Source organism: Daktulosphaira vitifoliae, unplaced genomic scaffold, assembly GCF_025091365.1.
Source record: "Daktulosphaira vitifoliae isolate Bord-2020 unplaced genomic scaffold, ASM2509136v1 Scaffold_3, whole genome shotgun sequence".
In the NCBI taxonomy this organism is placed as follows: domain Eukaryota; kingdom Metazoa; phylum Arthropoda; class Insecta; order Hemiptera; family Phylloxeridae; genus Daktulosphaira; species Daktulosphaira vitifoliae.
The window spans coordinates 28,141,034-28,168,055 of NW_026099574.1; the positions used below are offsets into that span (position 1 = coordinate 28,141,034).

At 25.8% G+C, this 27,022-nt stretch overlaps 2 protein-coding genes across 4 annotated transcripts in view; one reads left to right on the forward strand and one right to left on the reverse strand.

Moving 5' to 3' along the window:
• Positions 1 to 2,671: 2,671 nt before the first annotated feature.
• LOC126902923 (uncharacterized) lies at positions 2,672 to 20,491 on the reverse strand. Of its 3 annotated transcripts, none has more exons than XM_050680651.1 (7): positions 20,271 to 20,491; positions 6,486 to 6,750; positions 5,956 to 6,105; positions 4,441 to 5,042; positions 3,929 to 4,285; positions 3,721 to 3,874; positions 2,672 to 3,420 (listed from the first exon to the last, which is right to left on the reverse strand). In XM_050680651.1, the coding sequence occupies exons 3-7, from the start codon at positions 5,972 to 5,974 to the stop codon at positions 3,185 to 3,187; spliced, it is 1,368 nt and encodes a 455-aa protein (XP_050536608.1). In that variant the 5' UTR covers positions 5,975 to 6,105; positions 6,486 to 6,750; positions 20,271 to 20,491; the 3' UTR covers positions 2,672 to 3,184. The 3 variants fall into 3 exon arrangements, with proteins under 3 accessions (XP_050536608.1, XP_050536610.1, XP_050536607.1); XM_050680653.1 differs by lacking the exon at positions 6,486 to 6,750 and adding an exon at positions 7,509 to 7,668; XM_050680650.1 differs by lacking the exon at positions 6,486 to 6,750.
• Positions 20,492 to 22,430: 1,939 nt separating this feature from the next.
• LOC126900176 (PCI domain-containing protein 2) overlaps positions 22,431 to 27,022 on the forward strand; it is a 7,081-nt gene continuing 2,489 nt past the window's right edge. Inside the window, exons 1-6 of the mRNA XM_050675663.1 lie at positions 22,431 to 22,714; positions 22,780 to 22,821; positions 22,895 to 23,019; positions 23,773 to 23,902; positions 25,648 to 25,793; positions 25,870 to 26,087. Of these exons, the coding sequence (XP_050531620.1) occupies positions 22,688 to 22,714; positions 22,780 to 22,821; positions 22,895 to 23,019; positions 23,773 to 23,902; positions 25,648 to 25,793; positions 25,870 to 26,087 (688 nt within the window). The 5' untranslated portion in view covers positions 22,431 to 22,687. The remainder of the gene's footprint in view (positions 22,715 to 22,779; positions 22,822 to 22,894; positions 23,020 to 23,772; positions 23,903 to 25,647; positions 25,794 to 25,869; positions 26,088 to 27,022) is intronic.

A 27,022-nucleotide genomic window follows, 5' to 3' on the forward strand; every position in this document is an offset into this window, starting at 1 on the left:
AGGGGATTTTTCAGTGTATAGAATGATTGTTTACCTATGACTCTGAAATATCTTTGAAAATACAAAACATAATATAATTTTTTCTTTTCAGAAATTAAGTTCCCTACATTCTAAAACATTCAAAAAAATTTTTTCTCTACCACCTCTCCTTCCCCCATCAAATTTTATTATTTTTTTTTACAATCAAGTTGTTTAATAATCACATGACATGATTTGTTATTGAAAGAATATTGTTGTATTTACAAGTACAAAAATAAGAAAATTCTACTTTTTTTGAGAACAAAGTGGTTATTTTTAACTAGCTTCATTGCTAAGTTTTTATATAACTCCAAAGAGTTTCAAAGAGCCACTGGATTTTTAATTGAATTTTTTAATTATCATTTCTTTACAATATGTTTTAAATTTTAATTTAAATAAAAGTTCAATATTGTAGAAATGTACTTTAATTATAAAAGATAATAACATTTGATGAACTAGTTAATTAAAGCTTGTTATCAATGAATCAAGTCATTGACCCTAATAGTGATATGGCCAGTTCGATGCACATTGTATTTAAATTGAAAAAAATAATGATTCATTAAAGTAATATTATGTAAAAAATGGCGCATTTCTAAAAAATATTAAATGAGATAATTGAAAATATTTCTAATTCAGATTGATAAACTAAAACTTATCATAAAATGATGTTCGTTACCTTAAATAACTTACCTAGACACGCGTATACTGAAAATAAAAAAATATATACATGGTATTATATACGTTTTTATACAGAAAAGAAACTTTTATTTGTAAAACTCCTCTTACCACAGAAAACATTTTTTTTCTTTTGAGGTGCTAAAGTAATATTACCCTAGCATGTTCCGGGGTTCAAAATTCCATTATGCAGGTGACCAGGTATTATAATTGTGTACAATTTTAAAATATTAATTTTCTGATATACTAAGTACCTAATAGTTTAAAAATATTTAAAATTTTAAAAATTATTAAAGTAAAACAAGTATATAAATTTGATTTTTATACTATTAATTATTTGTTTAAATAAAAATTACATTGAAATATAATATAATATTTTATTTAAATCAAAATATTTATAAAAAAATGAAATGACTTTCATTTTTTTAGTTTTATTTTAAATTTAATGGCGTGCTTGATATACAATTCAATAAAATATAATAATTTTACAGATTTTAGTAGCTTTGTGTTGTACATGTAATGTATTTTAAATGTATAGCAATTTATTTACAGTAAAAATAGATTCAACACATATATAGTTATAAAAGATTCTCAATGTCTAATTAACATAAAACATACCAGACCCTTATTAAAAAAATAATAATTTTTTACATTTAAATAGATCACATTTTCTACCTTGGTTAAATTCTCTAACACTTTAAAGAAAATTGTTTGGAAATACAAGAAATATTGCAGTAATAAATATTGACACCTTTTAGAAAAAAGGACACAACTTAATTTTTTTTTAACAAGTTTTATATCAACTAACAGATTTTTTTAGTAAAAAAAAATTGAATTACAATCTTTTTTTTCTAGAGGTATTAATATAAGAATAATAATTTTTTAAAATCTCATTAGAGTAAATATTTTATTTCATAATTTTTTCACTTAAATCATCATTATAGGGTTTCATCAAAAATAATCCTTAAAATTTTTATCGATATAAACCCTACAATCGATGATCTAATATAGAAAGCAAATTATTTATTATTATTAAAAATTTCTTTTTTTATAAAACTTTTAATTTGCCAGCAATAAAATGTGTGGCTTTATTTCAAAAGCTGATAAGTAAATTTTAGCAATTGTACAGTAGAAGAAAAATAAATAAAAAATTTCAATGGCACCTTATGCAAATCCATATTTTTATAGTACAAAATGTAAACAATTTTGATAAAATTGGCCAATTTTTTACCACATAATAGAAATATATTAATGTGAAATTAAAAATTTTAATTTAAGTAATAATCTAAAATTAAATAAAAGTTTTACATAACTATTGAGTTATGTGTAATGATCATCTCCTTTTTTTCTTAAATTTTCAGGATTTATGCTATATACAGATTAAAACAATTTTTTTTTTTTATTATCTTTCCATTTGTATGGCCATTTCAATGTATAAAATCTTAAAAATAGCCAGAACGTTAAAAAACACAGATTATTCAATATTAATTTAATTGAAAGAAAATTGTTAAAAACAATCATCATAAAAAAAAAACAAAAAAAAAAATTTTTTTAAAATAAATATAGCATAAAGAATAAACCCTGAAAATTTAAGAAAAAAATGAGGTGTTATGCAACAACTTCTATAGGATTTGACATGGATTGACACTAGTAAATTAAACATTTTAAATATTTCTTAATGTAATTAATTTTATTAAAATAAAAAACTCTTAGTTCTTTTAAAATTATAAATAAAATTATTTTCATTAATTCCATTACTTTTATTTTAAAACTTCATAAAAAAAATTTTAATGACAAGCTTAATATATGAAATTAAATATTCCACTTTCAATTTCTTCCTATGTTATAATAAATTTGATATTACAGTTTAGGAAATGTGTTTTATAAAAATTTAATTTCAGAAAATTATTGAAAAAATTGGTTTATTAATGTCTTATAATTATATTTTACATAATTATATTGAAAACTAATTTAATGAATCAAACAAATACTTGTCTTACATTAATATAAAATAAAAAAAATAAATTTTTATCATTAATTGTGTTTAAATAATAAAAGACCAATAAAAAGAAACAAATATAAAGTTACAATATACAAGACATTAGTTCATTAAAATCTATGGACTAGAAACAAAAATGTGGTTTTACAATATACAAAAAAAATAATTAAACAGTAAAAAAATTCTAATATGAACTTATAGCTATTACACAAGCGTTAATAGTAATAATAAATCCCAATTTTGTTTCAAAATAATTACAAAAGGACTAAAAACAATAAATTGAGCGGATTTTATAACATTAATCCATAAACATAATATTAAATAAAATTAGAAAAAATATGGTGTAAAAATTTTGATTTAAAACCAATAGGTACAAAATTTTAAACGCTATTAAATTATTGAAAAATAACAGTTGAATAGCAATGTAACAATATAATTCATTACACAAACTATGGTCACTCAAATAAATGTGATTATAATATTTCAGTCAATTTAACGAGATTGCCTATAAGCTTGTGTAATTATTAAATTTGTTGACATATTTTTCATAATTTTATTTGGCTCATATAATTCATTGGCGCAAGTAGAATTTCTCACAATATTATTGCCCTTAGGTGGCGATTTTCGTCTGAGCAAGGGAGATATTTGCTTTTTATTATTTATTCCTTCAATTTTCTGAATAATCTCTTGAACTCCCAATACAGGATCAGGTGCCACTTCACATTCCCCTAAAAAAATTCATCAATTTAGTTATATTCATTAAGATTATCAAAATGAAATCAGCCTTAAAAAATTTCATACACTTATACAGTTTAATAATATTTATATTAAAAAAAACAAAATATATGTATGTATTAAGAAATAAATGTCATAATACGTATGCATAACTATTAAAAAAAAATAATAATGAAAAAGTACAAACCAGAATTAAAATAAAATCAAAATAAATATTGTTTATTTATTTACTAATTTAAATGTATTAAATTTGTACTTTTTTCTTACATAAATACAATAATAATTACACATACTAGTCACTATATCGTAGCAAATTTCTTTTTCAGTGTAGTATTCATCATAAATGTTATTATTTTGTTCTTGCTCCACTACATCACATTCTACAGGTTTATTGTTTGGGACATTGTAATATGAATCATCTTTGTCATTACATAAATCATTTTGTGTCTAAAACAAAATTAAAAATTAATCCATGATGTAATTTTAAATTCAATAACATACATAAGACCCATTTATGGACTGATTATTGTCTAGGCTAATTTTCGGCCCACTGTGTTTAGACTCATCAATAAATTGATATATGGAATCCATATCTACCTCATCTACACTGTTAGAGTTAGCATACAAATGAACCGGCCTTATAATTGGATTTGGTTTATCGTAACAAAAATCTTGGGTTTCAAGGGCTGATTCTGTAGGAGGATTAGGCAGTTGACGATTAGGTAATAAAACCTGTTCGTGTTTAAAGAATATAGGAGAAGAGGATTGAATCAGAGATTCTGAGATGGATAGCTTACTACTAGAATTATTAATAGCTTCAACCCAAGATATCATATCTTTTGAATTTTGAGTTATGAACTGTAAAAAAATAATAACAATAAAATTATAGTTAACATTTAAATAACATATTTATTTATTAAATTTGAACTTTTAAAAAGAAATCTAATAAAAAAAAATTTTTATTTTGAAATTAAGTCAATAAAAGATAAACATATTTTCTATTCAAATATTACTTGATAAGTCTTTTTCCCTGGGCATACAAGCTCCAATACACAGTCTTTTTTATTAGTTATAGAACCGACGTTCGCATCTCTCGCCGTGTACCCTTCAAGATGTATGACTTGACAAGGCTTTAATTCTTTTTCGCCGTGATACACATACATAGTAGACGCTAACACAGCGGCCCAATATTTTTTAGTATGATCAACGAATAATATTTTGTCACGTTTTAAAAGTACACCGTATTTACTGGCCGAGTATTTGACTGCATTGGCTGACACGAATATTACTTCGCTCTTTGAACTCTCGGAAGAATCGCTAGTAGATCTGCTACTTAGGCTGACAGATTTGCTAAGCGTACACCGCGAAGATCCCAATGAGGAATCATCGCCTGTTGTTGACTCACCACTGTGTCTTTTGGAACTATTGCTAATCGATTTGGAATCTGTCCTAATATATCCTCGTCCATTACCCACACTGAACGATTCATAATTATCTAATAAATCTTCATCCTCGTACGGCACATTGTTATAAATAGGCTGGTCATCCGCACAGAGTTCTTCATAAGCTACTTGTTGATGAAGACAAGCAAAACTATTTGATTTCATTATAAGACCTAAATTACAAAAATAAAAAGAGATTTCAAAAAGTTTTTAAATTTTGGAACTATTTATAAAGTAAAATATGAATGCATATATGTTGATGGTTTATGGATATAATGCTACATAGCACTGAATAAATTTATTTTCAAATATTTTCTCATAGCGTCAAATCCATTTACAAAATATACAGCTTGAAGGTCAAGAATACTAGTATAGTAATTATTTTAAATAAGTATTATGTGAGCTATACAAATTCATACTCCATTGGCAAAATGAATATTTTTCTTCAAAAGTCAAGTCGTACAAACTTCTTAGAACCGAGTTGTTATTTATTTAATCAATGACTCCTCAGTTAAACGCTAAATCCATTAATAATGACTTTATATTATGATAGATGTATGGCATTATTAGTAAATGTAGTGGAAAATGACTTCCGTGATCCATTTATAATTGGTAAAATAAAATATAGAGCTACCAATAATAATAAATAATAATTTAGCATAAACTTTTGCTGAACAATATTGAAACGTCATTACATTACTTAATTGTATTTAATACAATGAAAAACATTTTATTTAAGTATAAAAAGTACGGCGTAAGAGGCGTCTCTCTGATTTCATTATAAATTTTATATCACATCAAGGTATTACCTTGAGTAGTGCATAATAATACCGACAACCATGAAGTTGCCAGTTTAAAAACCAAATTAAGGGCGGCTCGTAGTTTTCCAAAAAATTACTTATAAATCAATTTTTATTGGCAAACTATACTAATATTTGTCGATCCAAGTGAAAGTTCTGTTAAAATACGATAGACTCATGTTATAAATGCCATAATAATGAAGAATTATTCTTCATTAAAACTTAAAAATTATTCCAAGAATACAATTGTATATATAAAGTACATAACGTGCATCACAATAATTACCTTTAGATCGTCCATTCATTTCTAAATAAGGACCTTGTGACGGTGACTTTTCTCTGAAAGAAAGTTTAGTAATAAGTCGAATGCGTTGTACTTCAGCTCTTTCTGACAACTGTTCACCGGCCAAAACTGTTTGTAAATATATTAAAATATCTGTAAATAAAAACAGTTATTATATTTTATCAGCTAAAATCAAGTAACATTATGAATAATATGATAACCAACACAAATTTTATTCAAGTGGTATTTTATTGAAGAGACATTCAAAATAGGGTTTCGTAATTAATATAAGAACAATCAAAAAGTTTTATAAATTTTTAGATTTAAAAAAGTATTAGTACTCGTTTATTTTCTAGGTGTTAAACAATTAAACAGCATACACGGTTGGCATCTAAAATAGTATCACCTTCTCACATACTACTTAGGAGAAAACATAATATTTTACTATTTTTTATGGGCAATTTGGTACTTATATGATTTACAAACAGACTTATAGTTATTATAATTTTTCAACAACTGCAAGAAAACATCACCTTTAGATAATTGATGAATCAGTTTTATATTTTTCTATTTCCCGAACTTAAATGCTACAGAGGGTATCTTCTTTCGCATATTAGATAGTAAAGATGGTTCTTGGCTAGGTCGATGATGGATGGGACTGGTATTATTCACCAGAGACCAGACACCACCAATGAGAAAATCACAAGAAAACTCTCGTTGTCACCTAAAGGATCGAACCCGAGACCCCATGCGCTGAAACATACGTTTTTACCAACTAGGCTAGGCCTAATACGATCCCTAAAAAAAATTTCCTTTAGATATATTATGAAATTAATGTTAATAATATTAATATTTATTTTTAAAATGTATACAAAAAAGGGTTTCCTTTGTTTCTGGAATAGAATTGGTGATATAAACATGATCTAGTATAACATTATTTCCCATTTTACTTAAAGTAGCGAGCCTGCTTATTTTATTTTTAAGGCCATACTTTCACTGCTTTCGGTTCATTAACATCATAAATAATAATTATTATTATTGTCCTATATGTAGCTCAATAACTGTAAGTACAATGCTTTTATTTTACTTTTTTCAAAATTTCTCCAGTTCGTCTCGCATACCAATATCATAGATCCAGGAATTCCATACACATGTTTATAAATCTTAAAAACGTTTAAAGAAAACCGATAAATCATATGTTTACCAAGAACAAATCATTTATACTCAATAACACGTAACAGATATAAGATCTTTCAACAGAATTTTCGAAAGTGTTATCATACAAAAACTATAGGAGGGTTGTGTTAGTAAAAATACTTAACATAATGTAACTGGCATGTTCTAACCATTAGACACTATATAATTAACCCCTAAATTAATCCCAACTATTTTAACAAACGAATACACTCATTAGTCATTCAAACCTTCAACACGATATAACAACCCGAAATAAGAACAAAAACATTCTAAAAATGATCATAGACCGCAGCGTCGCGTGCGGGGGGCAATAACTCGTGTAGTGCTGAACAATAATAAAATATAATTATTACACTTGCTTTTAAAGTACAACCAAGCGGATAGACTGTGGACTTATGCAGGCGTCTTCAGTGATATCTGATCTAATTGAAAATAATAATACCACGTTATTAATATTATTGCTGCGTGAACACTCCGCATAGATCATGATAAGTCTTGGAATGCCAGCCTGACTCTAAACTAACAATTACAAACAGTTAACAAATCTGCCGAAACAGAAGCTGTCGTGAATCTTAATTGGATATAGTTACTGATTGTCCATTCAAAATAATTATATTTGTTATTACAACACAAATAGTATTTTCATTAAGTGTAATCATTATTTTCCAGGACGATGACCATTTTTAAATATTTCATAAGAAAAACTTGAAAAAAATATCATTTGTAACCAAGTTTTCATAACTAGGTATACAGGATATGTATATCTTTAAACTTACACTTAGTATTTAAAAAAATTTGTTTTAAGTATTCATAACAACTTTAAATATATGCATTAATCATTTAAATATGCATAAAATAAGATAATTTAAATTATGCAATGAGAATATAATATACCATTTAAAAGACATCTACTCGTTAAGTAATTGAAATTAGAATCGAAAAAATTACAGTAAAAATAATTTACCATAATGTGAATACAAATTAGATTGATAATACATAGAATGAGTTATACAACTTTTTTAACAACTTTGAATCATTTAAATTATTTAACAATATTTACTCCAAAATTAAACATTTTTATCGATTAACCGCTCAAATAGCGTAGTATTATTTAAATAGTAAATAATATTTCAAAATAACTTTATAGTTTCAACTATTTAATATTGTGGCAATATTTTTACAACTTCTATTTTTCACTTTACTACTCGATAAATAACAAATTCCTTGAGTTTATTATGTAATTGTAAACGAATATTTATTTTTTGATTGGCCATTACTAAATAGCTTTATTGACATTATTCTTTTTTGTATTTGAAATAATGGAACCTAAGAATTTTCAAAAATATAATGTTTGTAGCCACACCCAAATGCATTAGAGATTAATAGGAAATTTAAGTATTTCGTGAGAACGCGAAAAATAAATAACGTTTAAACATTCCTTACAAAGTATTCATCAGCAAAATGGTTTACTGCGTTTGGTCGATAAAATTCTAATCATATTTTCAAACCTTATATATTTCCGTATAATTTAAGTTAAACGCTTAAACTTAAATCAAATATTGCCTTAATACATCTATAAAAATATATGCATTTTAAAATTAAATTATTTTCACGTCACTCAGATAAAAGTTTTTATATTAATTAATTATTAATTGTCATATTTTTTTACGCTTAATTTAACAAGAATTATTCTGAACGCAATTAAAAAATGATAGGTGTAAACAAAAACTGGATAGTCTTATCTTTTCGAATAGTTTCAATAATAATTGTCTAAGATATCATTAAAATATGGTATGTCATACTGCGTACTACATCAAGATTGAATATTTGTCAAATTAACTTTTAATTCTATAAAATATCATTGATCTGTATGTACTTTAATTATGATTTAGCTCCTTCTTCTATCACTGTGTAAGAAATAATTTTCATAAGGTAAACGGTTAGTTCAATAAAATACAAAAACATTGATAAGTAAAAATATGCCTAGGGTTATAATTTAAGTATTAGTCATACACACACGACTTTAAAACGTGCTCATTTCGATCCAGCACAATCAGCTAGAAGTCAAAATAAAAACAAACATTAGTCCTAACTCTAATTTCAATAAAAAAAAGTGTCTAATTTATATTGTTTGAGCTCACTAAAAGATTACAAACGCTTCAATGACGTTACGCACATTTAATAAACGAAAGTACAATTAAGTAGACTTCCTATGTTATAGTTATGATTTTAATTTTCCATAACGTCTCAATACACTAACCACATAGTATTTTACATTTTTACATTTCAAGTAAAAATTAATTTTTTGACGATTAAGAAACTAACGTTTTTTATTAATTCAACTATAAATAAGTATCTTTAGGCTTATTTGATACATGTAAATTTTATCCTAAATTTCCAAAAGATATATGTTTAATTATTTTATAAATCAAGAATATAGCAAATTAAAATATTGAAAAATGGCTATCTTATTGATTTTTTACTCTTCATTTACAGAAGTGATTCCCAGAGAAAATTATACAATTAAGTTATAAGTTACACAACAATTTGGAGAATGTAAAATTGCCAATGCAGGCACGAAGATGAAGTAGATCAACATCGAATTAGTTTTAATATTAATTAAATTTATGCTAGATTAATTGGGTTATACTAATTAATAATTCACCGTTAAAATAGAAAGTTGTAAAAGAATCTATTTAAATTTATTCTGTACAACTAAATATGTGTAAAACATTTTTTATTAGAATTAAATGATTTAGAAAGTAATTTTTTGTTAGTATAAAAACATGTTTCATTAAAAATGAATAAAAACTTTGAACATTTTTAATTCATTAAAATTTTTACATTATCATCAATTTGTTAAGATAATATTATAAAAGGAAATGTAAGTAAAAAAAAACTTAAATATATCTAATAATAAGTACTATTGAGTATTAGTTGACACACTAAATATTTTACTTGCAATTTTATATTTACCTTGAAACGTCTGAAACGTTTTTTAACAAACATTTTAAGCATTTATTTTCTATCACCAATTTACATAAAATAAAAATATATGTTTACATAATAATACAAAACATTTTACTATATTTTAGAATAAGGGTAATTTCAAGTTCATCCTTCGTTACTGAAAATTATAGCCGTTTTTGTAAAAAAAAAAATATATAATATTAACGTTACATGATTATTTATTTAGTAGATACCAAAAGTAACCTATTAACAGCTGTCGGCTGTTAAAAATTCTTCTTTAATGTTAATACATTTTTTGAGCTTGCATAAGTAACTAGAAAACAAACAAACGCCCATAAATAGCATCAACTTGGTTCATTTCTCTTGAATTTATTTGAACACGGGTACACTAATTTTATTTTTTGCAAGTCTAATTTAACAAACTACCGGTTATTCAGACTATTATAACACAATAAGTGGTTACTTTTTCTTAGCATTCTAAATAAAATATGGAATGCATATTGGTTTTAGGCAAGCATACATATAATTCTATGGTTATAAGAGCAAGTTTCTGTTATGCCAACGGCTAATCGTCGATGTATTTGGTCATACTTTATCGTATACGTTAAACACCATGTACAAATTACCAACATAAATTGAAAAATAATGCATAGAAAATTAGCAACGATTTTTTATTTTTTATAAATTTAATATTTATTTTAGCACAATTTATGATTTATTAATTACTATAAACAGTTTAAATTGAATATTAACGTTTTTTAGCTCCTTTTATGCGACTTTAGTGGGAACATAAAGTTTTACTAACTTGACTAATTAATGTACAAAAAAAAACGCCAAACTTGTTTTTGATCTAAGATCATGTACACTGCAATATTATTAAAGCCTTGAGGTGTAGTTTATGGCTCCAACAGATTTGTAGTATCTAGTAGAACTCATGTAATAATAACAGTAATATTACTATTCATTTGTTACAATACCCCAGCCAGGAACAGTGGGTTTACCCAGAGGAAAGCCATAATAAATAATTACCGAAGTATATAAGACGACATAAGTCATTAAAAAAAAGAAGAAGAATTATTCAAATCGCACAACGGTAAAACATTACTATTGAAGTCGGTCTATGAAGAAAAAGCAAAAGCCTCAAACAAATTCTTCGATACCAATAGACACTGATATTTAATTTAAATTTAAGTCATCAAAATGTTCGTCCTCCTGTAGCAAACCTCATTAAACATAAGTACCACCCACGCCTCTACAATATCTGCTACACGTATAGTGTTATTGTTAAACATATAAGTGCCAGCATAAAAATAAACGTTATCTCACTGTTGGTCTCGTATGCAAGAAGGTCAATACGATGAGGATATTAAAAAACATGTGTCATGTAAAGTACCATTATACATGGTATAGCAGCGTAGTCACAACACCAGCAGCATCATTAAAAACTACAATAAAAACTAACGTCACATTAAATAGAACAATTACTATGAACTTTCATCATTAAATTTGTTTTATAATAGAAAAATTAAGTGCGTTACATTGTTTAAAAATGAACCACTTTAATGCAAAAATTTACATATTGTATGAAAAAATTATCATAAAAAGTATATGTGGGTGAATAATGTGACGTCTACGATTTATATAGATTTATAGGACAATATAACAAATCTTATCACAGGAAAAGGAAATACCTCTGAACATCAACACCACATTTTACATATTTTAGATAACGTTAGAAATCCTACTAATTATTTTATAAAATTATTTTTTTAACTTGAGATTTATAAATACATCACATACTACTCTATTTTATTTTAATTTTTATCTAAAACCTAAGTGCATTGATGGTAATCAAATTGTTTTTGCATTTAAAGACTCTATTTAACTTATGAGAATATATACTGACCAATATATTTATTGGTGTCAATTACAAAAAACACGAATGTGTAGCTTAATTCAAAACTCGTACAATAAATATTTCTAACGATTACTTTAAAATATATATAATTAATTTAATCACTCACTTAGATCTACGTAACTAATGAAATCAAATAATTAATAGTAATCAAGGTGATACGGGTATTATCATAGACACAATGTTTACATTCTAAAACTTGATAACGTATAAATAAATAGTTAGCATTACTTTTTAATCTTTAGAACATTTTTATTTTTTATGTATATTTTACTCATACTAATATCAAACAAAACTATAAAGTGTATTCAAGTTTTTTTTAAACAATCAAATATTTAAACTTCATTCAGTTTATCAATTATTCTATATCATTTAGCTAACTGTAACTTAAGCTATTGTCCATTAGTTTTGATTATATTAAAACAGTATCTTTTGAACTCAGCCTCCATATTTTTCATCATTTTTCATAGAATAATACATACATTTTTGATTATTTCAATAGAATTTATTGTTTTTAATTACTTTGGACGAACAGTTCAAACTTCATGAGTTATCTTAACGACTTAAATGACGCGCAGAATTTTATGTTGACATTTTATTTATAAATAATGTATAATTAAATGTATTTAAGCTTATACCAAATTGATAATACTGAACATCGTAATATATCGTTAACTATAAATTAATCGATTAATTATGATAAATAACTACAAAATCTAGTTTCAATTACAAGAGTAGTTTACATGGCTTATTGACACGAAATTTTATTAAAATCTTCAAAATAATATTATGCAACTTCTAGGTAATAAAATCTTTTAATTTAATTAAAAATCGGAAGTGAAATTTCTGTAGATTTGTTCGATGTAACTGTTGAAAAATATATTATCGAAATGTCGTTTTTATTAAATTGTGATAATAATGAGCTGTATAACAAGTTATCTGTGTAACAGGCGCATGCAGCACAAGTCGCCTTAGGCTTTGGGGTCGATATGTCAGGTAGACAGACGTAACTTTCGCGACTGAAGAAACCGATGCAACCAGTTCAATATTTTGAATACTACACATGACCTACAGTCAATAGTAATAATAAATATAAAAACGTGTTTCACAATGTTACATATCTGATAAATATCAATGAGAGCAATTAAATAATAAAATAATTAATATTAAGTTGTGTAATGTGGCAGTTTGCGAAAAAGTCCAAATACACCTACTGCTTCACTAATGTTACTTCTGTAATATGTTGCCGTTGGGTCATAAACACTCCTTTATTATCATTATTACTAATGCATACGCAGGTCGTTGGACCTATATTAGTATGTGGTGTTTCATGTAATAATTATCATCACAATGATTTCATAAACGGATAGGACGTTGTTGCGCCCTCAGTGAACTGCCCAGGAAGTCACATCGTGCAACATACCTCTTCACTTTAACGACACAAAAAGAAATGGGTATGTTTTTTAAGAGACGTTTGATCATGACATGGCGAAAGAATATTATAACAACAACATTAATGATAATAATTGTAATGGGACGTTACGTGTGAACGATTTTCATTTGGTAGGTTTAGTCCGTGAAGTTCAAGGATGGGTAAGACGCCTTTCCGGCGAGTTCATAATAAATTATCGGCATTATCCTACACGACTTAATATTGTCCTAAAGGAAACTGTCCAAACTGTGACTTATAAATGTCCTTAAATAAAAGGATATACGCCTAAAAAAACACCAATCGATTTATTTTTTACGCACAAAATACTTGTTTTGTTCATACAATTCTTTACATTTGTCGAGAAGCGAAATTTCAATTAACTTTTATAATCATTACCACGACTGAAACGTGAAAGTCTTAGTGTTTTAAAACAGTTTTATCTAATTGTAATTTTTAAACGGTAATGTAACTCCATATCGTTTAAATTGTAATAACCTCCATTTGGGTACATTAGGAAGGTTTATACTCTGGGAAACTTGATTAGGTTTCGATTCGTGACATTTTGAATATAATACGAAAGAAAGTAAGTGTGCATAGTGTGACTGGTCGATGTAAAACATCTCATATACTAATATGTTGCGTAACTACTTTAGCTGAAACAAATAAAATGTGACTACGAAGACCTTCCCGGACACTTAAATATTCTACTGTCACATCTTATATGATCAAGTAAACATTAATTCGGTTCCTAACTGGCTGCACTACAGACGAGAAATAACTTCCACTGAACTGTTAAACTTTTACTAGTTGGAAATACGTAAACAAAAAACATCTTTGTGGCACCGGATATGTCGGATGGGAACTCGAGGGAAAAACTCCAGTGTACATTATGCAACGTGCAAAAGGATTATATAGATGTAGACATTACACATGATAAGGCAATGTACTCGAACAAACGAATTTTATAATGGATAATGAATTGTTTATGTAAACATTAAGAGAGTCCTCGTTGTTATTAAAAAGTTGCACAGTCTTCTATATATTCAACATAAATGTGTCTATAAGAATAGCAATACTATAATGATTATTATTTTTTAATTTTTCACAGAAATTAACTATGATTAACACAATTACTTTAGTTTATTCCATATAAATAATATACAATTTTCTATAAATTAGTCTATCTTATCTTGAAAAAAAAAGATTTTTCAGTTTATTAGTTAAAGTTAATGTTATTTTTAAAACAGTTAAATATTGATATTATGTGTACAACCATTCTAACTAATATAATTTTGAATATCAACGTTAACATATTCACAATAATAATAGTACGCCCTTGTTAAAATATTTTTTATCGTCAACATAGAAAATAACTATTAATTTAAATTATACATATTATCCAGTTAATACATATACAAATTCAATTTGAAATTTAATCGATTTTGTACAAACTTCAATTACATATCTACACAATCCTAAAAATATATTCGAGGTAAATTAATTTTTACCATTTTTGAAATGAATTATTATAATTTAACAGTTTTAACTTTTACTACAATTACAATTTTTAAATGGCATAATATGGATTTTAGTACTACTTAGAGAGTTAATAATATTAAAGAAATCTATTTAACTTTAATTTTCAGTAACCTATAAGGCTACTTACAAAACGAGTTTATAAATCAAATAAAATGAAAAAGAATTTATATGTCAATAGAACTCAGTGACCTCTATCATGTTAGGTCTACCCTATAAATCGTGAAGAATATTGGCTAGATAATCATTTATACAAGACAACATATCAAATCTAATGAAATACGGTTATTTTAAAGTCGTAAGGGGGACGTCACAGTTTTTACAATAAGGGTACCAGATGTCAATGTAAATACTGAGAAACTGTTAATAGGAAATCATGCTTTACAAACTGAGGACACGAATAAAAAAAAATACGGAACTCATTACGCTCTTAATTTGTACTAATAATTTGCAATAAAATACAAATTGCTCGTTTACTAATACATTAAAATAAACTAACTTAACAAATCAAATTGTCAATTCTTTGTACCCAACTGTCTAGGTTCGAGCCCTGGATAACCTAACACGTATTACTTCACTTCTCTTTGTCTTTGGTAATTGTTTTCGACAATATTATCACAAGATATAATATATAATGATTTAATCAATACATCAAAGTTTGACTGGTTTATTCTAAGATAATGACTTAATGTTGACATGACGATTTTACAATAAGGTATATTTTTAAATCAATGCTATTATAATAAACTATTCACTTTGGACGTACATATAAATGGGAATACCCATAGTCAAGGTTAAAGTGATCGTAGAACAAAATTTTTCTCAGAATAATTTATACTTGATAAATAGCATTATAAATTGAATATTACCCGAGTTCAAATTCACATACGAGTTGTTTAATTTTACTTGAAATGTTTACGTCAAAATTACTAATTAATATTTTGTTCGATAACAAACTTAGAAACTTTCAACTTGTTCTTAGCTATCAATAATAATAATACTAGTAGAGATCTTAGTGTGGCGATTTCTACACTAAATAGTAATTTATTACCGTTAGTATACGAATATTGCTTAGCATAATACTATGAGTGTTGAACAATCTACGGCCGTAAAACATCTTCGCCGAGCTCTCCTTCGTACAGTGAAAGTAGCCCCGTCTCATAAAATGCAAACACATGTAGATGCTCACACGTGACTTTTTGAGTACAACTAATGTAATAATTACTTGCATATTCGGATCGAATGTTATGCCAATGATTCAACACAGACTTTTTTTTTTTTGATATTTGGTTGGTGTGCATAATATATTTGTGTTCAATAACTCACTAATACATTTGTTATTTACACAATAACGTATTGAACTAAAAACAATATACAATAATTTTGACTGCCGCGTAAATTGNGGACTTTTTTTTTGATATTTGGTTGGTGTGCATAATATATTTGTGTTCAACAACTCACTAATACATTTGTTATTTACACAATAACGTATTGAACTAAAAACAATATACAATAATTTTGACTGCCGCGTAAATTGACAAATTTAATTCCATACTATCACGACCTGCTTTTGCAAATATATCACACATTTTATGTTTATCCGTCGACCTACACCAAAGAATGCGTTAAACCGGATTGAATTGCACTGGAGTCTTGTGTGAACGTGAGACGAATACTGTGATGCTTAACATGAAAAAGTGTTTGGCAAAAGATATCATGTTCAAGCTATCATAATGAATTCTCGAGTCACGACTATTATTCACTGAATTTTTGGCACAATACTTTCGACTTCGGAGAATGATGTTGATTCCAAAATCTTTTAATTAAATGACTAATAAATAAATAATAAAAGTGTATGACTCATTTGTACAAATTAAAAATCTTAGCCAAATAATATTGAAATATCCTGATAGAAGAATACGTGAAACAGCTTGATATCGACAACATGTTCATCAATTTTTTTATACTCGTAATGAATTTACTCTAACTTTTGTCAAGGGCTTTTCTAGGCGTTCGTAAATAAAAAACAGGAAGCTGTTATAATTATTGATTGTTTTCATAAGGTTATGAAAATATTTCTATAGATCTTTTCTTAACATACTTTAACATATATTATTATAACAATAATAGAAGTTTATAAAATATATATTACACAATTCGCAAAATACTTTGTGTAAGTATGACGACTATAAGAAATTTGATTTTTCTTTTCAAAATTGTTGCCTGCTTCACTATAATAACAATTATGCCTAACAATAGTGTTAAATATAAAATTTATAGGATAGCGTAAGGTCAACATATAATTAATTAATTGTGCACTTTTCAAAACATTATCTCATATGTTCCGTTTCCATAAAAATTTTGTCCTAGAAAATCTAAATTTTTTAACCATTATTGGTAATTTGATTGTGAACCACAGACGATTCCAATAAAACTTCCTCGATCTATTCAGAAATACATCTAATAAAAATGTATGCATTATCATAAATTTAAAAAAAAAATCACTGTTTTCTTTTTATAAGATGTACTCAAAAATATATTTTTTCTCTTCGTCATATTTAATGAAATACCATTTCATGAACTCTTAGAATTGTTATTTTAAAATTTGTTATTTAATATTTGAAACTCATAAACATCAATTATACCAAAAATTAACTTAATTATATCAACCGAGGTATCCAAATAAGTAATGTATAAAAAGTAATTTTTATTTATGCGAAATAAAACAACCTGCAAGTAATTTATTGTATTACTGGCAGTAATGACGAATAATTTCAGAAAATAAAATATTATGTGAATTTCGTTATACAAAACTAGTCGCGGAAGTAAGCACCAGCCAACAAACCATCTTTTAAAAATCTAACAGGTATGTGTACTCGCTACATTACAAAACACATTGTCTTGGTTAATCATTAATTTAAGTCAGCTTGTTTATAAATAAAGTCCAATTAATCCATTACTTCTAAGTATAATCTTCAAAATGGTATATGTTGTATAAAAAAATTCTTACAACTAACACCATTGCTCCAATCCTTAACAAGATAATTTGAGTTTAACACAGATAATAAACAATAATAAATCTCACTGCAGTGAAATATTATTTTATTCTCAAATTTTATTTATAAATGGAAAATATTGCCTTTATAAATTATCGATTGTGATTATAATCACATTCAATATCATAACGAATAAGTAGTTATGAAAATAACAATAAAACGGAATATGTTGAATGTAATTTGAAAAAAAAATGTCTCCAAATAAAATAATTTTCACAAAACATATTGATAATAATAATAATTATAGTATTTTATTGAAGGTGTAGATTAGTTACAAAAAATAAGATATAAAACTAATAATTATTACTAATTTGCATTATTTTTGAAGAGATGATGAATTAAAAGCCAAATCAAATAAACCACAAATAAGATATCGGCTTTTTCAAAAACAATTTAGATTATTTTTAATTTAAATGTATAATCGAAATATGAAATGGTTAAAATTGTATTAGTACAAGTTCAACATTCAAACATAAATGCACATTCTAAATACAATTTAATTCGACTTATATTCTTAACTAAATTTTCATTCTAACGTAAACTAACTCTACTATGTAAACTAAGGCCGTAACTATAATGTGCGGGGCCTAAACCATTTTTTAAATACAATAGCGCGAGCCCCAAACATGATGTTTAAAACGCGGGGTCAGGGGCGTGGATTCTGCTCGCCACGGCTTTAGGATGACCCTATTTGTATATCCCTGACATCTCTACACAAAAATAATGGTTTCATAAAATTGTAAAATTTCTGCAAAGGATACATTACTGGATAGGTTAGGCGCAAATCAAAGAAATTTTTTTTGGATGTAATTAGTTTACAAATATTGATATTTTACGAAATTTTCATTATTGGATAGTAGCCAATTTATTATTTCTATTGATATAGATTGAATATTCTTATTAAAAACAAAATCAATTTGAAATAAGCATAGTTTTTCAAAATATTATTTATGTTCATAAGTAAAACCCCACAAAATAATACAGATGACATTTTCTGAATAAACATAATATGTTTAATGATTCTTAATATTGAAAGTTTATAACTAAAATACTTGTTTTTTGGGATAAAATTATAAAGGTTAAAAACTCTAATAATTAGACTTTTTTCTGTAAATAATGCAATTCCATTTGAAACTTTAGACAAATTAACTCACAAGATTAATATGATAATGCAATATATAGGCTATGTAAAGGGTAGAGTGAAAGAGGGCTGAGGGGATAAGCTCCTCACAGTTTATCACTTAGTCATCCAAGAAATTTAGCAAAATTATATTACATAAAAATAATTTTTAGAGGAGGAAAAATTTAATTTATGTACAGTTTCAAATAAATTAACTAGATTATAGAGAAGAGGGATAACTATTAAATTAATTAACTATGAAAAAGTTATACAAATAAAATAATATTATATATCAAAATAAATTTATATTATCATAAGTTTAATATATAATTATGAATTTTTTCTAATATTCAAATTATTTTAGCTATTAGATCTCTGAGAGAAAAATCCTTCTCTTTTTAGGAAAGTTAAATTATAATAGTTTTTCTCAAGCTGCTATTTAAAAAGTAAAAAGACATATTTCATTATTAAGACTTAAAACGATTTTGCCAAACCTTCAGTAAAATGTTTGTTTATTAATATCCCTAGTTTACTCATTATTTTAATATTTAAATTTAAATATCTACCGAAATAGTAGTCACGATTTTCTTTTATATTCAAATTTAACTCAACCCTAAGATAATTTGCATATTAAAAGAATGTCACTGAAGATTACAATTAGATAATGAAAGAAAGAAAAAAAAAGAAAGACTTCACTTAAACTAACACACTTAAATTATTTTTAAGTATTACATGTCATTTTTGAAGTTTAATAACACATTTTATTTTTAAACAATAATATATTGACCAGAATCTAAACATCAATTACAGATAGAACAATTAAAAAAAACACCAACTTTTAAACAAGTTATTTTTTCAAATTTGAATCAGATAAAATTGCAAAAATAAAGAATATATCACAATACAATTTAAAAGTAAAAAGATGTAGAAAATGAAATAAAATATTTCTATTAATAGTAAAACATATTGAAATTAGACCTAGCTGATGACAAAAATTGCCCTATTCAGATATTATTTACATTTCTATACAACCCTCTAATTTTTTATTTTACTTATTTACCCAATCCAATATTTTTAACTAACCAAACATACCTGACAACAGTTCGCTTTTTTCATACATTGCCATAATGGCGGATGGATTTTAAACGTTTGTACACAAATCAAATCTTAATCTTCAACCAATCATTTTACCGAAATAACCAAAACGCACAGGTTAATTTTACACACGATTAAAAATACGCTGTCAAGATTGTCCACTCAATTACAATAAACCGTGTAACGCACAAGACTTAACTACAGCTGAACCGCGTGTCGCGTACATCGCCGGCTTACGATTTCTCGGCTGGTGTTGTTTTTGCCTCCCACCAAAAACCATGTTTAATCACTGAATTATACTCAGTGATTGCGTTTGTTTTTACCAACAACGAATGCGCTACCTATTTTTCATAATAATAATCTTTAGTTTAAAAATAGGCATATAGATAGGGAGAACGAGGTTTTTATTAACACACTATTTTTCAACTAAGTATTTTTCATAAAAAATATTCAATATTGAAAAAAAAAATTATTTTATTGTATATACGGACTATTAAAAACAAAATTCGCTACTAACAGTAAGCGTTAAAACATTCGCTGCTAAGTTTCTAATTTGTCTTAAATGTCTATGCTTAAGTATATATATTTTTGGATGATCTAGGATTTAGCTCTTTTGAACAGGCGACTTGCATAACTCGGTCGACAACATGTCGTACCTCGCAAGTAACCAAGCTCGCCGAACAAAACTAAGAACGCTTCCTCTTCCTTCAAATGTTAGGCTTCACATTGAACACAATCCTTTCTTCAAAATTTATTTGAGCCTCCACATTTTTCTCATTTCCCAATCGTATTCGTATTGACACATTCACACAACTGCGGATTAAATTTGAAAAAAGTGAATCTGTCTACTGGTAATTGCAAATAGCTTTTTAATTACTTTAGAAATTATTCTAATATGCTAAAAAAATAAATGATTGCGTAGATGGAATAAAAAACTGTATGTGTATAAGAATACTTTTTACCTATGTTTATTCAACAATTAATATAAAAAACTCATAAATGTATTCTTGAGAATTTCTCCCATACAATTTATTTGATTGCACGTTTTAATAAATAACTATAGGGGCGCAAAATAGGGAAAGACAAGAAGAATTTAGCTCCCTCAGAAAATTTTTTACTCACTTTCATACATCACCATCTTATAAAAAAATCTAGTATAGAAAATGTTTTGCCTTGAAGTGCATCATAATTAGATTTAAGTCTCTACCTTAATAATCCATCAGGCTTTACGGACCCCTGTACCAGGAGGGCAGAAATCGAAGTAGAATATATCCTCCCAGTTCAAATAATTAAATGACAAAGATATTTTTTTTCCTCTTAAAATATATATATATGCATGAGGTGCGCTATATATATATATATATATATATAGGGAGAGAGAGAAACAGATAGAGATAGAAAGAGAGAGATTACATATAATGCATATACATATACAATTGTGGGGAGGTAAAAAATTTTTTAATTTATATAAAATCCCATCATAAAAACCCCGGAAATGTAACTGCATTGAGATATGTTTTTGATTTTACGAGGTTTTAAAAACTAACTTTAAAATTAGTTATAATTATTAAATATGCCAACATAACCATATTTAAATAATTTGGTCATATCTGAGGAGAGAGAAATCGGAAGCTATAAGAATCGTTATGAAAATTAATGTTGAAGGAAGACCTAAAACGAAGTGGTTGGATATAATTGGGGGTGATATGAGGACTGCTGGTGTGTGTATTGATGATGTGGAAGATCATGTATAGTGGAGGTTTATACTACCCCAAGTAATTGGGCAGCGAAGACTGGAATATCTACAGCTCAGGAGGCACAATTGTGCCGGCTCTGTTCGCTTTAAAAATTATCAAAATAAGTGTTTATAACACCCTGAAAGTTATAAATACCTATTATATTTTAAAATTCAAATTGCTGTTAATTATTTTTATTGCCCCAGGGGACAATTGCACTTTTGCTCCCGTGGCTAATCAACTTTTGTAGATTTGATAATGGCGAAAAAGAAGAAAATATGTCAACATAATATGTTGGCATTAATATTTATAAGAATAATGATATCTCTTATCATTCTCAACCATTGTAAATAGTATTACGACAGAATAGATAATATATCATATAGTCGGTGGTAATACCGCACAGATTTAGATAATAAACTAATAAATAATAGTTTATTATCTATATATGTGTATTACCGGTAGTCGGTATTAAATATTATTACTCCTTCAGTTATATTAATTTTTTAAAAACATAGTATTATTCACACATTTTCTTTTATTACTTGATTTTGTATATTTCGTATATTTATTCATGTATAAACCTTTAACTGTTTGAATATTATAATTTTGTCAAAAAATAATTTTGTGTGATTTAGAATCATCAAGTTTTAATAAAAATAATTGGACTGATTAAAAATGTACACTAAAGATTATGTTTTGTCGGTAATATTTATTCAATTAATACCTTTATGTGAAAGTTTTTAATCATATGTTATTTTTTCTTTCAGACAAATAGATTTTACAATAACGAAAATGGTTTTGAGTTAGCGGTAAATTTACACATATTGTAAATCTGTAATTAAAATATGTAATTTTATTTTATTTTTTATTTTTGTCTTACAGAATTTTTTTTCATTGCGAAATAATTCATCTAAAAAATGGAATGAAAAAAATAGTATTGCTAATTTACAAAGAATCTCCGAGGAAAATGAATTAGATTTTGAAAGTGAAATTGTATTGCATTTAAAGTAAGTAATATCTGATTTTTTACAATAGTTTAATGTAAATCAATAAAAACAAAATAATTATAGTCATTTAAAGAGTTTTCCTCTTCCAAATGATGGGGTTTTGTCCCTATTAAAAAAAAGCATTTAATGTACTTATCAGGTAATCATAAAACGGTTAATACTGAGCATATTTTAATTTGTTAATACTATGAAAATGAACATCCTGTAAATCATTACTTTTGTTCTGTACCTGCCCAATATCACTGTAAGTTTATGTGATGAAATGCCCTTTTTTTTATAAATTTTTAAGTATTTTGTATATATTACATTTTATATAGTGTTTATTTAAAATGGAAATATTTGGTTTAAATACTTTAAAATAATAAAATTAAAAAATAAATTTTTTTAATGAATAAATTTAAAGATATTACAAAAATTTGGGTTGCTATTAGAGAATTAAAAGTTGATACAAGCTTATGGTATAACAGTTAGTAGAAGAAAATTAATTTTTCATGTAAAACAGCTCAACAAAAAACCATTATTGTTAAATAATAAAATAATGACTAGCTCTAGTTATTTGAGTATATTTTGTGAAACGTACTTAAAGAATCACCATACATATTATTTGATGTATTAAACAGCAAAAGCAGCAATCTTATTTTTGTATTAAAATTATAAAAAAATATAAGAAAAAAAGAAGATTATTTATTTTACACGGAACATCCATTTATAATTTTTGCAAAGTTATTAAAATAATTATGTTTTTGTTTAAAGTGTCTTAAAAGCAATTGAAGAACAAAGATATGATGATGCTTTTAAGGGACAACTTGCAATTTTACAAAATATTGTGAAATATTTACAATCATCTGACAATGAAAATTGGATGATCCCACTCACCAATACGGTATATTATTTTATATCATAACTATTCAAACTTAGCATTGACACAATAAAATAAAATTTAGTTAAAATATGACATATTTTATCTAAATTAAAATTTCATACATTGTATGAAATAAAAATTATCATAGTTTAATAGATTTTCTATGTTTCATAAATTATTTTATTACAATACAAGAATTGTTACTAATTAGTTACATTCTTTTTCATCAGTATAGGTTTACTAGGGCCTATACTAATATCTATAAAGCCTATACTTTAAATCAGGGTACCAAATACTTATGCTATTTGATAACCTTTCTAAGCAACCTATATTTTATAGAAAATTTATAGGACTTAAAAGACATTTATTCTTAAAAACCAATTTTTAATTCAGATTAAATATAAAAAAAACGTATGAAAATCCTCCCTTAAATCCTAAGTAAATTAGTATTTTCTCTTTTAAGTATCAATTTAATTAAACTAAACCAATGAAAGGCATCATAAACCCACTTTAACATCCTTGTACATACACATATGATTGTGAGTATATTTTTTAAACTAAGTGAAATGAATTTCACACAATGAAAATATTATACCCTCAAGTTGATTGTATATTTAATATTTTCCTTACCAACTTAGCAACTTATAACTATCAAATAATTACTTGTATAATGCCATATCTTATTAATAAAAATATTTTTTTTGCGGTTATGTAAGAATATTTTTAGTGATTTTTTATAAATTGTAATTATTATAACATGTTGTCTCTGTTTCTAAACAGTTCAAAATACTTATAAAGATGTTTATGAGTTACATTATAATGCTATATATCTATTTATTTAATACTATGCACTTTTGAATTGACAAAATTATAAAAAAAAAAAATTATTTTAATCAATAACTAGAGATTATTTTAGCTTTGATGCGAGGCTGAGAAGGTATTAATTTTACCAAGTTGTTTTTTGTTTTTTTTTTTTGTATCTGTCACTACTTTTTCTCAGCTTTCACTGGATCAATTTTTCTCAACGGTACGTCAAAAAATCACAAATTGTATCTAGTTGAAGATATTATCCTCAAAAATTAAAAAAAATTCCCTTTCTGCCCGTAAATAGTAGAAATCCCTCAAAAAATTATAATTTTTAAAATCGTTAAATTTTGACATTCTTTTCTAAAAATTGCCATAACTTTAAAAAAAACGAATGAAACAAAATCATTTTTTTATATATTGAAACTTTAAATATTTTCCTTTCATTTGATAACCTTTTTTGAAAATCTAACACTTAACCAGCTCACAGAGCGGAATTCAAAATAAAACTTTTAAAAAACTCAACTTTTTTAACTTAAATTTTGAAAATTTTCTGGAAATACTGCATTTTCTAAACATATGTTAAAATAAAGCTTATTTGATGTACTAGAACTTCAAAAAAAAGAAATGTGTATCGAAGACCTATTATCTATGTGCAAATTTCAGAAAAACAAAAAATGAAAGATATTTTTGCTTTTAGAATAATACACCAATTTCTTAAAATTAAGCACTATATACAGATTTGTATCGATATATTTCTTATGATAGTGATTATATTCATTGTCAGATATCATCTATACTTGTCTCAACTCTGCCACGTCCATACTGTGTCACAACCCCATTGTGCTAGCATTTTTTTTTTTTTTGAAATCTCATTATTTACCTAATTTTAAATGCTAGGTAAATACTACATTTTATTACAATTATTAAATTAAGTTAATTAATGATCAAACATTTTTTAGATTTGTGTTGATCTTAGATATCTTTTAAATGCGTATGATAAATTTGATACTACAAAAAAAAGTGTAAAAGCAGAAAGATATAATGATTTTCAAAAAAAATTTATTGATGTCATGATGATGTATTTTCGTATATGTTCTGGAGATATGTGAGTAATTTTTTTTTTTGTATAAAATTTAATGATTCTAGTAAAAATGATTCAAATTAATATTGTTTATTTACAGTCGGGCACCATCTCACCTTTCAAAGCGCTGGGCAATGATGTTCATTGTTAATCAAATGTTACAAGTATATCATAAAATCAAAAAGTTTCATTTGACTACTGGTTTAACAAAAACTATATTTATGTGTCCAGACAAAACAATATTTCCTGTAGCTCATGCTGTAACTTTTTACTATTTTACTGGCTGTAAAGAAATATTTGAAGGAAAATTCAATAACGGTTAGAGTTAAAAAATAATTTTTCTTAGTTGCTTTTAATTACATATACATTAAGTAGACATCAAATAATAATAACAAATTACACTTGGTAACAATAACCAAGTATAATAAAATATACTTCGTACCTATCAAAGTCTTTTAGATTTAAATAACCTTTAATAAACTTTGGTTACCATCTTTTATTTTCTGTCTATAATCAGCATATTATGGATATTCTGGAACTGCTCTGTTCCACATTACTTCAGGTTGCCCACACCGTCGCTAAAGCACACTACCATAAGTTAGTACAGTCTAAGGCTACTATATAATTATAATCTTTAATTTATAAAAATTTTATATAGTTATACAAAGAAATAGAATTTTTTTAAATTGAGAAATGTTGATTTAGTTACTCTTTTTCTTAGTAAATTACTAGCTAAAGTAGCTCAAGTAGAGTTGTCATCAGATCATAATTTTTAAATTACTAGATTTTTTTTAAGATTTTCTATACAATTAAAAAAAACCCAGCACAAGGGGGTCGCGGCACAGTGGTGACGTGGCATAGTTGGATCAAGTATAATGATATCTGACAGTGATTAAAATCACTATAAAAAAAAAACGCTTCGATGCAAATCTTTAGATAGTGTTTAATTTTAAAAAACTGGTGGATTATTCCAAAAGCTTCATAAACTGCTAGTTCCTTATTAATATCCTGATTAAGATAAAGTATGTCGAATGAAAAAGGGATTATTAAAAAATAGTATTTCCCATAAAAAAATTATATTGATCAATACACTTTTCAATAAGTTATAGCATTATAAAGTTAAAAATGTAAAAAATAAAATTGAGAATTTTCACACAATAATAGCATTTGGTAGCCATTTTCACCGTGAAGACAAAATAAAGTCCGAAATTTTTTTTTACATAATAAAGTAGATTACATTAGCTTTAATTTAA

Coding starts and splice junctions, on each gene's coding strand:
- LOC126902923 (XM_050680650.1), bottom strand. CDS start 20,304: ATGGCAATGTATGAAAAAAGCGAACTGTTGTCAG. Junction 6,106..20,270: donor AAAAAGCGAACTGTTGTCAG/GTATGTTTGGTT, acceptor TTTTATTTACAG/ATATTTTAATATATTTACAA. Junction 3,875..3,928: donor AGTCCATAAATGGGTCTTAT/GTATGTTATTGA, acceptor ATTTTGTTTTAG/ACACAAAATGATTTATGTAA.